At 47.0% G+C, this 15933-nt stretch overlaps 1 protein-coding gene across 1 annotated transcript in view; it reads left to right on the plus strand.

The window, feature by feature from the left end:
* The window catches only part of LOC148477790 (uncharacterized), a 100571-nt gene that overhangs the window by 54568 nt on the left and 30070 nt on the right, over positions 1 to 15933 (plus strand). Inside the window, exons 7-9 of the mRNA XM_088456147.1 lie at positions 6975 to 7045; positions 9261 to 9381; positions 12469 to 13260. Coding sequence (XP_088312273.1) covers positions 6975 to 7045; positions 9261 to 9381; positions 12469 to 13260 — 984 coding nt within the window. The remainder of the gene's footprint in view (positions 1 to 6974; positions 7046 to 9260; positions 9382 to 12468; positions 13261 to 15933) is intronic.

Raw genomic sequence — 15933 nt, forward strand, 5'->3', positions numbered from 1 at the left:
GGATTTGGACGACATCACATAATAAAACTTAATAACTTGAAGATTTAAATCCAGGCAATGACAACTTTTATATGTAGTGAGCTTAAAATTACATGGTGAATTTCCACTTTCTTCTTCAGGGTCCATAGGGTCCATAGGGAGACCCTTGGGGTGTAGGTGGTGGCTGGGGACCGGACAGGGCACCACACAGTTAAAGCTTTCAGCTCCCAGGATGCACTGGTCCAACCTCCTATACCCGAGCCAGAGGCACCTCAGTTTCGTCGGTGTCCGGCCAGAGTCTGGTCACAATTACGCAGTGGGCTGCTTATAGTTTTATTTTTATGATTCTATTTATTTTTAGTACTTTATCTGTTGAGCGAGCAGCAGCAGACTGTCCGCAGGATGTCTGCGCTGCCGCTCCGTCACCCCTCCGGGCGCCGCAATGCCAGCTTCGGCTGGGGATTTCGCGGGCATCCCGGGATCCTCGCTAGTCGGCCCCACGGACGGACTCAGACTGCAGCCCGGACTCAAGGGGACAGGTAATGCGGGTCATCGCTCGCGGTAACCTGTGGATTGGCAGTCATACCTCCGGTCTCAGGGGACCGGAGGAGCTGAGTGTGAACACAGGCTTTGTCCACAGTGATCCACTAGACCACCAGGGTACATATGGAGCGGGAATCCAGCGTCCCGATGGTTAAAAAATCAGCATGAGGAGGTCAGCTTTCCCCATTAAAGCGGCCCCTCAGCTCAGGGCGCCATTCCTCTGAGGTCTCGCTCCCCTGAGCTGCTATCCTCCTCCGACCACGCCCCCTCAGATGTCTCCGGCGGCCATTTTCTCCAGGCTCAGCCACAGCTCTCTCAGGGAAATGCAGACTCCGGTCCCCCTACATACCTCTCCCTGGAGTCAGGTTATGTAGTGCTATAGCCTACCAGATGTTGGGGTATATTTACTAACGTGTGGGTTTTTAGAAGTGGAGATGTTGCCCATAACAACCAATCAGATTCTGCTTAACATTTATCTAATACCTTCTAGAACATAATAGCTAGAATCTGACTGGTTGCTGTGGGCAACATCTCCACTTCTAAAACCCGCACTTTAGTAAATATAACCCGTTGAGTCACTGACCAAAGAATCTGTGTAGGTTGATTGTAGTGCCATTCTGCAGTGATATGGTATTTCTGCATTGTATGTGACTTATGCTAGCGCTGCCTGTCTGTATATTTCTCTATACTGTCAGCATATCTTTCCCTTTTTTTCTGACTTTGCCCTAACATACAGGTGTATTCAGGGTTTTTCCCAGTACCTCACATCTCTAAAACTAATGTATTGGTGAGGGTTGTCACATATAGTTGGTCACTACACAGTGCCATATTTGTGCTGTGCGCTCTTGCAGCTTGCTCAAGCCTAAGACAGGATCAGTATATTGCATTCCTACTTGTATCCTACATACTGTACCCAGTGGTTGCATTATACCCAGTGCTATATTGTGTGCTATACTACTCTACAGCTATGTCTAGCAAAGGCAAGAGTAGCAAGCAACCATCTGCACCCATACTGCTATCATGCAAATTATGTGCTGCAGGCTTAAGTGAGGATGATTTGATACAAGATGGGTTATGTGATAATTGTTATACTCCACCAGGCCCATCAGACCCCCCAACTCCTGCACAAGAGCCCCCCTGGGCTTCCTTTTCTCAGGTGCTGGCTACTATTGCGGACAGCCTAGCGGTACCGACTGTAATTTCCCCTATGGGTTACCACAGCAGGCAATAACTCCCCCTCTGGGGCTGCCACAACAGGTTCAGGCAATACAAGTACCTCCTGTGCCCCCTCCATGGGTAGACATATTCTCTAGCTCTGTACAGAATCTGGTGGTTACCTATACAGCCTTTCAAACTATGTTGCAAGGCGAGATGCCCCTACCCAGTAAGCTTTCTAAGCATCCTGTGTTATCATCACTGTCCACACAGCTCTCAGATTTTGAGGAGGCAGAAGATGCTGATCTCTCTAACTGACTTCCCTCAGGGGGAGGACGAGAGTCAGTCTAAAATTAATATTCCTGCCTTGGTGCAAGCTGTTAGATCCATCTTACTAATAGAAGATGACAAGCCAGCCCTGAAATCAAAGCACCCACTATTTAAACGACAAAGTGGCTTCAGCAGAATTCCCTCTATCGGATCAATTAGCTGAACACATGGTGGCAGCCTGGTAGTCGCCTGCTAAGAGCTTTCAGCCCCTAAAAATGTCTGACCTCTTGTTATCCATTTCCTGCGGCTCACTGTTCAAAATGGGAGACTCCCCTTGTGGTTGATTTGCATGTTACACGTTTAATTAAAAGCGCTACGGTATCCTCTTTGAAGGACCCTACGGATAGAAAGGTTGAATCTTGCCTTAAATCTATATACACTCTTTCAGGTGCTGTTGCCCGTCCAGCCATGGCTATTGCATGGGTGGCTAAAGCTATAGAGAGCTGGGCTGATGCACTTGAAGACTCTTCCCTCAGATGCTTCTCGAGATCAGATGTGTTTCGGACACATACGAGATGCAGCTTCTTATATTGAAGAAGTGATATTGGATGCCAGTCTCCTAACCTCCAATAGTCTCAGCCACGGCAGTGTCTGCCCGCCGTACCCTGTGGCTACGCTCATGGAAGGCGGATGCGGACTCCAAGAAAGACCTAGAAGCGTTACCCTATAATTGGGAGATCTTGTTTGGCCCAGACCTTGACAACATTTGAACCACGTTGGCGGCATCAAAAACTGCATTTCTGCCTTCAGCAACTACTACTGCAAAGCCTCGGACTACATCTTTTAGATCCTTTCGTCCTCAAGGAAAACCTTAAGGTCAGTCCTTTCCTAGGCAGTCGGCTTCCACTAGGGCCGCCAAGCCCAGGACCAAGCAGGCCTGGACCACCAGACGCCCTGCTTCAAAATCTGAGGTTAATCCCTCAGCCTGATGGGATGGGCCTCTCTCTGGGGGATCCCAAAGTTGGAGGCCTACTTCTTCAGTTTGCCCAGTGCTGGTGTCAAACCACCATGGACGCTTGGGTAAGAGAGGTGGTCTCTCACGGGTACGCCCTCTCATTTCTTCGATGTCCACCCCACCAGTTTTTCACCCCACCTCCCTCAGACCCAAGCAAGACCTTACAAATCCAGAAAGCCATACAGTCCTTGCTGCAAGCAGGGGTAATTGTGCCAGTCCCGCTATCTCAGCAGGGGACCGGTTACTATTCTACTCTCTTTCTGGTTCAAAAGCCGAATGGGTCTCATCGGCCTATCCTCAACCTCAAATCCCTGAACAAATTCCTCAGGGTACTCAGGTTCAGGATGGAAACCCTACGCTCTATCATCCTAGCTATGGAGCCTGGGGACTTTGTTATCTCTGGATATTCAGGATGCATACCTACATGTACCTATAGCGCCCTCACATCAGCGATATCTCCGGTTTGCTATACTACAGCAACACATCCAATTTCAGGCTATGCCCTTTGGACTATCCACAGCTCCACAGGTGTTTACCAAAATTATGGCTGTCATGGGGCACAGTGACCGGTTCACACTCCTTTCAGGGTCGCTGAACATCGGTCGAATCAACCCTGCCAATCAACATATTGAAACTTCAAGGTGTCTACAGGGCCCTCATACTGGCCCAAAACATACTTCACGGAAAACCTGTACAGGTACATTCCGTCAATGCCACAACAGTGGCTTACATCAACCATCAAGGATGCACTCGAAGTCGGGCATCGATGACAGAGTGTCATGCATTCTGACATGGTCACCTCCCGGCCATCTCTGCGGTGTTCATTCCGGGAGTTCCCATTTGGGAAGCAGACTTCCTCAGCCGTCACGACGTGCATCCCGGGGAATGGTCTCTTCACCAAGAGGTTTTTCAACTCCTAGTGAGCATATGGGGCCTCCCAGAGGTGGACCTCATGGTCTCCCGACACAATCACAGACTGCCAGTTGTGAAAGTTAGCTTCATAAGAAACATTATCAGCAATATATTTTGCATAATTCTATATATTCCATATACCTACATATATCTACAAGTCAGTATATTCACATACGCACTTTTTACAGAACGTATATATTTGCTATTCAGTATGATCTCCTTTGTGCAGCCATATTGCTAAAGCAAGACTTAGCAGGCTTGGTATCTCTTTAAAGCACAATATTACCTAACTTGTTTTTGTCTTAAGAGTCCGACAAGACTTTTCCTTTTACGCACACGGTCCGAAGTATTTATCAAATATAGTGATACAGCATACAGAACAATAATACTATGAAGGACACACATAGGCCCGGTATTGTAGTTCAAAGGCCGGGGGATAGTCTCCAAGAATAAGCTCTGTCATAATTTTGATAAATGTGAAATCAAACTATGTTAAATGTCATTAGCTACTTGTATACCATAGAAGGTTAGAAACTTGATGGTGGGCGAGATACCTAGAGATCGTATTAAGAATTGTATAAAAGACCTTGTAACGAAACCACTCACTGTTTCTCTGCATTTTAACCCTGAAAGAGATGTACCTTCTCTCAGTAAGATTAATTAATAAATTACTTATTCTTAAGAATATCCGTTTCGAATTGATTATTTGGTACAACAATGCACCTGGGAGAAGCATTATTTGGATTAGACACAGTGTACGTGTCCAGAACAAGAGATGCTGAGGCAACCTTTGTAGACGCATTATCAGTGAAGTGGACCTGCCAGTTTGCGTACCTATTCCCTCCAGTCTCCCTTCTTTCTCGAGTTCTTCGGAAGTTCAAACAAGACGGAGGCACTGTCCTGCAGGTGGCTCTAGCTTGGCCCAGACGTCATTGGTACTCAGATCTTCAGAGTCTCTCCATCGGCACTCCGTTCCTGCTGCCTCAATGACCAGACCTGTTGTCTCAGGGTCCTTGCCTTTACCCGGACCTGGGTCGTCTGTCTTTGAATTTGTGGCTCTTGAGACATCCCTCCTGAAGTCCAAAGGATTCTCTAGCTCTGTAATCAAAAATATGCTCAGAGCGCGTAAGCCAGGCTCTGCTCGGATCTACCACAGAGTGTGTCATAAATATTTCCAATGGTGTCGTACCAGAAGCTACGACCCCCAAGTGTTTAGGATTTCCAGAGTCCTGGCCTTCCTTCAAACTGATTTGGACCTTGGACTGCGCCTGGCCTCACTGAAAGTGCATGTCTCTGCTCTACCCCATTGGTTCCAGCATAGACTTGCTCCACTTCCGGATGTCCACACCTTCCTCCAGGGTGTCCTCCATATACAACCTCCCTTTGTCCCTCCAGTGGCTCCATGGGATTTGACAGTAGTGCTTCGTGCCCTCCAGGGTCCTCCATTTGAACCCTTGGATTCTGTCGAACTCAAGTGGCTAACAGCGAAGACTCTTTTTCTTCTGGCTATGGCGTCCGCCAGAAGGATGTTAGATTTAGGGGCGCTCTGTCGCTCCCCATTTCTGATATTTCATCAGGATAGAGCTGTGCTTCAGACTCGCCCTAGTTTCCTTCCTAAAGTAGTTACTAGTTTCCTCATTAATAAGGAAATTGTAGTCCCGGCCTTTCAATCACCAGACCTATCGGCAAGTGAGGCCTCTTTGGATGTGGCCGGTACCCTCAGGATATACGTGGACCGTACCAGTTCCCTTCGGAGATCAGACTCCTTATTTGTGCTCTATGGATTTCACAAGCGATGGCCAGCCAACAAATAGACATTGGCTAGATGGCTTCCCATGACTATCTCACAGGCTTACACGCGGGCAGGCCTTCCTGTACCGGCTACTGTTACTGCTCACTCTACTTGCTCTACTCGCTACTCACTCTGGCGCCTCAGTTGAACAGCTTTGTAAGGCGGCCACGTGGTCTTCTGCCCATACATTTCTGAGGTTTTATGCCTTTAATACATTTGCTTCTCAGGATGCTTCAGTTGGGCGCCGGATTCTCCTCTCAGCTCAGGAGCGTCCCCATCCTTAAACAACTGCTTTGGGACATCCCCAAGGTCTCCCTTGGGGATCCCTGTGGACCCTGAAGAAGGAAATTAGAGTTATGGTAAAACTTACCTTTGTTATCTCTCTTTCTTCGAAGTCCACAGGGCACCCGCCCTGACGCACCTGGCTTCATATGGGCTATGTTTCTGGTCACTGGTTTCCCATCTCCTTCTACGTGAGAGTGTGATTCTTGTGTGTATCAGACTTTCTTCTCTCTTCTCCTCCTCCGGCCATTGGCTTGTCACGAACTGAGGTGCCTCTGGCTAAGGGGGGGGGGGGGGGGTATAGGGGGTTGGACCAGTGCATCCTGGAAGCTGAAAGCTTTGACTGTGTGGTACCCGGTCCTCAACCACCACCTACACCCCAAGGTCTCCCTGTGGACCCTATGGACTTCAAAGAAAAAGAGTTAACAAAGGTAAGTTTACCCATAACTCTATTTTTTTGCAAATTGTTGCAAAAAGTGGACAGTGCTGTCACAGTTTATGCTATTTTACAACAATAGTATAGAAGCCTACTGGTATAAGTACAGGGTGTATATTTAGAAGAGCTTTCTTAAAATTGTTTCTAACGCTTCCACAGTGCATATGCCATCTCTCTCTGTTTAAATGGATTTAAAGTGGTAGAAGACAGGACCTAGAAGTCAAACTCCCCACTTGCCTTCACTCTTTAGGAATATTCAGCAATGTTCAATACTCTTTCAGGAATATTCAACATACGACCCTCAAGCCACAGTGCAATTACACATTCCAGCATTCCCTACCACAGTTTTGTTGTTAGGGCATACAAAACAATGACACGGCGTGCTGGGATGTGTAGTTCCACAGCAGCTGGAAGGCCCTATGTTGAACACCCCTGCTTTTTACACCATACACATTAACCATTCTATCTACAATCATGCAGATTAGTTTGCGGTACTATATTCTTGTTGTGAGTGTGCAGCTGTATGCCCAAGGCAAACCAATTGGCGCGCTTCAGTGCAATAAATGCGTTAATTGCTCTGTGTTCTACAGATGGATCCAGCAGCAGTCCTCATTCACAGGAATTTACGGAGGAAGATCAGAGTACCCCACAAGATGATCAGGTACGTCCGTACTATTGTAGCATAGTTAGGAATGTCGCATGTGTTAGTGTGGGACGGGGGACGACTATGGGTAGAAAACCCTTCCTCCAGGAGTGTGTCAACGAAGGGAAACAGAAATACTCCGCAACCTGCAGACTGTACCTCTAGGCATGACTCCAGGAATCCCCCCCTGTAATTGTATGATTACACTCTGCACTCTCCCCTGTAGCATTTCTTTTTGCCTGGACTTCAGTCGTTTTGTGTAAGAGGGCCTAATGCGTATAATAGGGTGTGAGTTCCAGCAGAATGTAGTTGGTTGTGCCTGAGACACACACAGGTTCCTATTGTGGCTGTGGTTTGTGTTCTTTGGGCCTGATTCAGAGATGTATGCTAACCCGATAATTAGCGCACACCTCCGATGGTGGGAGGACTGCGCATGTGCAGCCCCCCATCTGCGAGTCCCCATCCTGCAGCCTGATCTACAGGCTGCAGCGTTTGGTGGGCGGAGCGGGGGCGTTCCTGGCCTGCATTTCCGAGAAAAGGGGAGTGGCAGCAGCAGATGCTGTATATACCAGCAGCCGCACTGCATCCGACAATGCCAGATCTGCACATGCTCAGTACAGCTCCAGTGCATATGCAGAGCCAAAAACATCAATCAATTGCGACCAAATCTATTTACTGTCCACCTCTGAACCTGCCCCTTTGTCAGCCTCCTTGATCCCCCTAGGGCAGGCCTGGCCAACCTGTGGCTCTCCAGCTGTCGTGAAACTATAAGTCCCCAGCATGTTTTACGCACTGATCGGTGAGAGGGTATGCTGGGAATTGTAGTTTCACAACAGCTGGAGAGCCACAGGTTGGCCAGGCGTGCCCTAGTTTTCTCTTATGAGTAATTGGCCACCCGCCCTTCAGGGTCTCTGCCTTCTCTGCCCCAGTAGTAAGCACTTCCGGTATCCAGATTAGCTGTGCAGGTGGTCATGTTTTCCTCCAAACCTTTGCAAAGCTTTACAAGATTATCTGGTAGCATCCGCCCGACTTCTGTTCTTTCCCGCCCCCTCACCACTGTTCAGGCATTGTGTAACACAGGATTAAATTGCTTTCTCATATACAGCCATGGCCAAAAGTTTTGAGAATGATACAATTATTGGTTTTCACAAAGTTTGCTGCTTCAGTGTTTTTAGACCTATTTGTCAGATGTTACTATGGTATACTGAAGTAAAATAACAGGCATTTCATAAGTGTCAAAGGCTTTTATTGACAATTACATTAAGTTTATGCAGAGAGTCAATATTTGCAGTATTGACCCTTCTTTTTCAAGACCTCTGCAATTCACCCTGGCATGCTGTCAATCAACTTCTGGGCCACATACTGACGGTCGCCCATTCTTGCCTAATCAATGCTTGGAGTTTGTCAGAATTTGTGGGTTTTTGTTTGTGCACCCACCTCTTGAGGATTGACCACAAGTTCTCAATGGGATTAAGGTCTGGGGAGTTTCCTGGAAATGGACCCAAAATTTCGATGTTTTGTTCCCCAAGCCACTTAGTTATCACTTTTACCTTACGGCAAGGTGCTCCATCATGCTGGAAAAGGCATTGTTCATCACCAAACTGTTCTTGGATGGTTGGGAGAAGTTGCTCTTGGAGGATGTTTTGGTACCATTCTTTATTCATGGCTGTGTTCTTCGGCAAAATTGTGAGTGAGCCCACTCCCTTGGCTGAGAAGCAACCCCACACATGAATGGTCTCAGGATGCTTTACTGTTGGCATTAACGCGCTTAGCAAACACAAGGTACCATTAGAATACTGGAGTGGTTGTTGCTGGAAATGGGCCTCTATACACCTATGTAGATATTTCTTTAAAAACCAGACGTTTGCAGCTAGTATAGTCATTTACCACATTAACAATGTATAGAGTGTATTTCTGATTCATTGAATTTTATCCTCATTGAAAAATAACAGTGCTTTTCTTTAAAAAATAAGGACATTTCTAAGTGACCCCTACTTTTGAACGGTAGTGTATATATTCTTGCTTATGAACTAACTTCTTGGGGCCAGGCCGGGGGTTTGTGGCCCCTAGGGGGTAGGAGTGTGTGATTTTTGTTTCCTCTGTGTCCAACCTCTGGAAGGCCGGGTTTGTAAATATCATTCTGTGTTTCCCAATAAGCTACAAATGGATTTAACAGTACATTTTAATGTTTAATCAGTAACGTGAAATAAATGCCTTTCTATGTGCCATTTAGGCAGAATCTTCTAAATGTGGGACAGATGATGCTACAACACAGACGGACGGGCTGCAAGTGATCTATGTGAACACTGACCAGCAGATAAAGGAGGAGGAAATTCCCGTAGAGATTGACGCAGGTGAGTGCACTGAGCAGGTTATTCCAGCTGTGGTCCGGGCTTACTAGAATGCATCACAGCATTTTCATATCTGGGGTTTGGGTACGGGATGCCTGCGCTCAGGATCCAGGTACTTAAAATCCCATCTCGGTTTCAATGCTGACACCTGCCGGTAAGTAGTCTGACCCTGACCCTTCACCCCCCCACCCCCCCCACAGCCTAACCCTACCATAGAGCCTAACCCTCCCCCTAACCCCAATACTTACTGTCGGGATGCTGGTGCCAGGATTCGGACTGGTGTCGGGATTCCTGCGCCGGCATCCCGCCCACCAGGATACCGTATCTGGTATGCAATAACAAACTTGAATTCAGATGCCTTGTCTGGCAACCAATTTTCATTTATATCACTTTCAGACCAAAATCCCGGGTCTGAGCACAGGGCCTGATTCAGACCCGCTCGCGAGCGCTATTCGCTCGCAAGCGGGTCGATGGTGGCCCAGTGCGCATGCGCACGACGGAGCCGGCTCCGTCGTGCGCATGTGCGAGACCCGGATAGCGACGGGGAAGCCGTCGCTTCGGGTCTAGCTACAAAGGGGGCGTGCTGTTGATGTTGAGTGACAGCACGCCCCCTTTGGTGGGCGGGCCGGGGGCGTGTCTGCCCAGACGGAGGCGTTCCCATGGGAACGCCTACCGTCTGGGGCTGGCCCCACTGACATCACAAGTGGTGTCAGTGGGAGTGCTTTTGGCTCTGATAGAGCCAAAAGCACTCCAGGGCTTGCGGCAGCGAGACCCTACCAAAAGGGTCTCGTCGCAAGCCCGATGGTCTTGACCATCGCGACCATCTTTTTGGCCACTCGCTATAGCTGTGGGTAATCACCCACAGATATGCGAGCGGCCAGGAGGCCGCTCAAAAAAAAACAGAGGGACGGCCCTGATTCAGAGCGAGCGCTCTGTCAGAGCGTCCGGCTCTGAATCAGGCCCACAGTTTCAACCTGTGTCGCAGCTGCACAGATCCCTGTCACACTGCAGCATTGGCCCCGGGCTATTCCCGCTCACACTGCACCCGTGTCTGCCCTGCATATCGCTATGTTGAGGCGGGCTTCTGTATCCACAGCCAATCAGCAGCTTTTAAACTTCACCTGGGTCGAATAACCAGGGTTCCCCCTTTCAGACTGCATTGTATCCAGGTCGGTCCCGGGTTTTACCTGGCTCTACTGATGATGGGTTCCGGTGACAATAACTAACCCGCTGTCTTCCACGACAGCAGGAGCTGGATGCAGCTGGGAGAGATGCGGGTCTGTGTACCGGCAGCTCGGAGAGGCTCCCTGCAGCTTTGCAGGCTGTGTCTCTATAGCTGATTTCTGCCTGCAGCCTGTGGAAGTGCAAGAACAGAGATCGACTACTGCGATGGTCCTATATACGCCGTTGTAACTGAATCTGCCCTTTAGACTTGGTGGTGGTGAGGCTTGTCCCTTGTCCCCCCTTCCCAATCACATATCTGAAGCAGGAAATTATGCTTGGTGGTAAATTTACTAAATGTTGATTTTAATCGATTTTAAATTGATGTTGTGTTTCTGGGGCTAAATCGCACATTTACTAACAGACAATTTTTGAACTTGATTTTAAAATGTCAGTAAATGTGCGATTTTAACCCTCAAAACACACCATCAATTTAGATCAATTTAAAATCGACCTTTTGGGAAGGGGGGACAGTGGGCCTGATTCAGAGCCGCTCGTAAGCGGCCACTCGTACGCTCCGAGCGATGTTCGCACATATGCGTATGGGTTGTAATGCGCAGGCGCCATCCAGTCAGTGCGGTCGGAAATCGTGTGCTCGCAAAATAGCGAGTGCCTGCTAATTTGAGTGACAGAATGAGGCGTTTGTGGGTGGTAACAGGGGAAGGTGCTTGAAAACGGGGAGTGGAGATCCGAACGCAGGCGTGCCAAACGGTCAAAACGGGCATTTTAAGGGTGTGCATAATTAACAAAGCAGCGTCATCGACCATGTCACTTGGTTGTCTTTTAGCCTGAGCTGCTCGCATGATTGCGGTAGGAAAATGCTACCACAAGAATAGCGAGCAGTTCATACGCCGTCCGATGTACTCGATTAATCAAATAGCGGAGATGATGTATGATGTGAGCGGCCAAGGGGCGTCTTTACAAAATAGCTAGCGCATGTTTCGTTCGCTCGCTCGCTCAGACATAGAGGCGTCAGCAGACCGCAAAGAGCGAGCGCTCAATTTAAATATCCGTCCCCTTTTTTAGAACGACCGTCCGCAAATAGAGTCCGGCTCTGAATCAGGCCCAGTGTCCCCTATTATGAGTGTTGGAAAGCTAATTCAACTCTTCCCTGCTCTGACATGGCTGCCATTAGCCCAGGGCAGGGGTTCCCAACTCCAGTCCTCAAGTACATCCAGCAGGTCATGTTTTTTGGATTTCTCTAATTATGCACAGGTGAGTTCATCTATGTTGTTGGGTCAGTAATTATCTCACCTGGTAACATAGATATTTATATCCTGAAAACATGACCTGTTGGGAGGTTCTTGAGGACTGACATTGAGAAGCAGTGGTTCACAAACTTGGTCCACAGGACCCCACACAGTTCACGTTTCCCAGGTCACCCAGGTGTATTCATTACTCACTGACACATTTTAAAAGATCCACAAGTGGAGCAAATTATTTTCACTTGTGGTTCTGTGAGGAGATCATGCACTGTTTGGGGTCCCGAGGACCGAGTTTGAGAATTTGTGGCCTAGAGTATGTCTGAGCTTAACCCTAAGGGAATCCTAGTTGTGGGACACCCCTAGGCTCTGATACCTGCACAGTGTGGCAAAACCAGATATTGTATAGCACAAAAGTACATCAATGCCTTGTGTTCCTAATCTGGCATCTGCCTTTAAAGCCGTTTTCAAAATGGCTCCTGTTTGCTGCTGGAGCACACTCTATAATGTACATACACATATCTCAGTAGCTAGTACAGCGTGTCTGTAAGTCTAGATCATGGATGTTAGCTCTTGATTGTGTACAGAAGATATATGCTGCTTATGCAGGAGAATCAATTACTGCAATATTAGTAACGCCACTTAAATTTCCCCATTCTTTCTCCAGGCTACGAAGTACAGAATCATTTCAACCAGGACATACTACTTTCAGCCACAACGTCCACAGCCCGCAGCTGCGAGATAGACGAATACGGGCAGCTCGTGACCACCGAAAAGCAATTCATCTGCACGGAGTGTGGGAAAGGCTTCAGCCTTTACTCTTACCTCACAAAGCATCAGCGGTCGCACTCAGGGGAGAAGCCGTATACCTGCACTATATGCGGGAAGTGTTTTGCCTACAAACCAAGTCTTGTTACTCATCAGAGAGTCCACACAGGGGAGAAGCCCTTTTCCTGCTCTGAGTGCGGGAAACTGTTTGTCAGTAAATTTAATCTCAAAGCCCACGAGAAGGTCCACACGGGGGAGAAGCCGGTAGAATGTCCGGCATGTGGGAGGTGCTTTAGCAATAACCCGGCTCTGGTTAAGCATCTGAGAATTCACACGGGGGAGAAACCGTTCTCGTGTACCGATTGCGGGAAAGTCTTTTCTAGCAGGTCCTGCCTTAACGCACACGTGGTACTTCACACAGGAGAGCGGCCGTACATGTGCGCCGAATGCGGGAAATCCTTTGCCAACCAATCCAATCTTATTTCACACAGAATTATCCACACGGGCGAGAAGCCCTACGTCTGCCCCGAATGCGGCAAGGGCTTCGCCAACCAGTCCAATCTCGCCAAACACAAATTGACGCACACAGAATATAAGCCATTCGTGTGCATTGAATGTGGTAATGTTTTCTCCAGAAAGGACGGCCTTGCAAAGCATTATGAAAGAATTCATAAAAAGAAATTAGAATTTTGAAACTATTTCACTTCCATGCCTTGCTGCAGAATGAGATCCAGAGAGACCCGCTCTGATCTATGGGAAACCACTTCCTGGGTTCAGTTTAATTACCCAGGAGGAAGTGCTTCCACATCCCGCACTTACGGTACCTCCCGACTCTCAGATTTTTGTTTGCAGCCCCAGGGAGCTGCGTAAAGCAAAATCCACGAGTCCGGGGGCGAGGTGAGGCCGCAAAGAAGGCGAGTTGCGGTTCCCCTCGTGGCTAATTTAGTGTTTATTCTAGCACCCTACACCTGTCACAACCTGTGCAGTTCTTCTTTCCTGCTTGGGGTGTCGCTCTCTACTCCGGTGCTTCTAGCACACTCAGCTGATGCAACAAACTGCTGAGATACAGTCCAGAGTGTGCTAGAAGCACCAGAGCAGAGTGTGACACCCCAGGCAGGAATGAGGAACTACACGGTGCAGGGTGCTAGAATGAATACTAGCTAATTGAATTGAGCCCCGTTAACTCTTCATGTGGGGGGAGGGGGTGACGCTGGTGTTAGTTTGTGGCATTTTAGATTTTGTACATCGACAAATGGCTGAAATCATACTACTGTAGGGTTTGGTAAGGAGTTCCTCCATATTGAAGGTTATTAAAGCATGTTTGTAGCTAAGAAACAAAAGTGTAGTTCAGTAACGTATTGTTTCTGCTTATTATTTAAAAAAAAAACTATATATATGATTTTTACGACAATTTACATGAATTTATGGCCGCTTAAAAACCCCCCACTGTACCCAAACGCTCTGATCGGATTTACCCAAACAAATCTAGCAGTGAGCTCAATTCAGATGTGTACATAGAAGACATTTATGAGATAAGCAATATCTTCAGTGATATAGCAATATTTTTAATCCACTATCTAATGTAAAGAAAATGGTCTTATAAACTTGCAGTTGACTGCTGTGTTGTGATACCAGTCTGATGCTAATAATCGCACCTAGAATCATGTATTGGGTCCAGAAAAAGATGTTTTTCATCATTGTGCTTTTATTTGTATTATGCAATGTGTGTATTTGTGAATAAATGCAAAGCAATTGCAAGCCAAGAGCATTCTGAATGGTCTTACTGAAGTCATTTCTAAAAGTGGGAACCAACGGTTACAAGAACAAATGAAAAATAAACGCCAGCGTGTCATCTTAAAACATGATTAATGGGTGTCCATCCCATTTACATGTTGGTATAGTCTACAGCGGTGGTAGGCAACGTGTGGCGTTAAGCTGCTGTGGAACTACACATACCAGCATGCCCTGCCACAGTTTTGCTAATAGGGCAGGCTAAAGCTACATAAAGATTAATCTCAATGCTTCTCTAACTGTTACATTTGTAAGGTGTTTGGGTACAGAGAAATGTGTACAGTGCCCTGCAAAAGTATTCAACCCCCCTTGGCTTTTTACCTTTTTTGTTACATTACAACCTGTAATTTATTTATATTTCTAATCTGAATTTTATGTGATGGATCTGCACAAAATAGTCTAATTTGGTGAAGTGAAGTGAAATGAGAAAAATATATATAAAAAAGAATCTTTATAAATAAAATTCTGAAAATTTGCATGTGCACCCCCTTTGCTATGAAGCCCCTCAAAAGTTCTTGTGCAACCAATTACCTTCAGAAGTCACATAATTAGTGAAATGAAGTCCACCTGTGTGAAATCTAAGTGTCACATGATCTGTCAGTATAAACATACCTTTTCTGAAAGTCCCCAGAGGCTGCAACACCACTAAGCAAGAGGCATCACACCATGAAGACCAAGGAGCTCTCCAAACAAGTCAGGGACAAAGTTGTTGAGATGTATAATTCTGGGTTGGGTTATAAAAAAAAAATATCCAAATCTTTGATGATCCCCCGGAGCACCATCAAATCCATCATCATCAAATGGAAAGAACATTGAAACATGGTGGTGGCAGCATCATGCTGTGGGGATATTTTCAGCAGCAGGGACTGGGAAACTGATTTGAGTCGAGGGAAAGATGTATGGTGCTAAATACAGGGATATTCTTGAGCAAAACCTGTTTCAGTCTGCCTGTGATTTCAGACTGGGAGGGAGGTTCACCTTCCAGCAGGACAATGACCCGAAGCATACTGCTAAAGCAACACTCGAGTGGTTTAAGGGGAAACATTTAAATGTGTTGGAATGGCCTAGTCAAAGCCCAGATCTCAATCCAATTGAGAATCTGTGGTCAGACTTGAAGATTGCTGTTCACAAGCGGAAACCATCCAACATGAAGGAGCTGGAGCAGTTTTGCCTTGAGGAATGGGCAAAAATCCCAGGGGCAAGATGTGGCAAGCTCATAGAGACTTATCCAAAGCGACTTGCAGCGGTAATTGCCGCAAAAGGTGGCTCGACAAAGTACTGACTTTAGGGGGGTGAATAGTTATGCACGCTGAAGTTTTCTGTTATGTTGTCCTAAATGTTTGATTCACAATATGAAAAAAAACCACAACTGCACAGTTGTAGGCATGTTCTGTGAATGAAATGATTCACACCTTCAAACAATCCATTTTAATTCCAGGTTGTGAGGCAACAAAACATGAAAAATGCAAAGGGGGTGAATACTTTGGCAAGGCACTGTATATAGTGTACACTGTGTAATGTAGGTTACGCCGTCATCCAGCACATATTATGCTCACCAATTTATGTAAGGAAT

This window comes from Taudactylus pleione, unplaced genomic scaffold (assembly GCF_031769625.1).
Source record: "Taudactylus pleione unplaced genomic scaffold, aTauple2 ptg000689l, whole genome shotgun sequence".
Classification (NCBI taxonomy): Eukaryota; Metazoa; Chordata; class Amphibia; order Anura; family Myobatrachidae; genus Taudactylus; species Taudactylus pleione.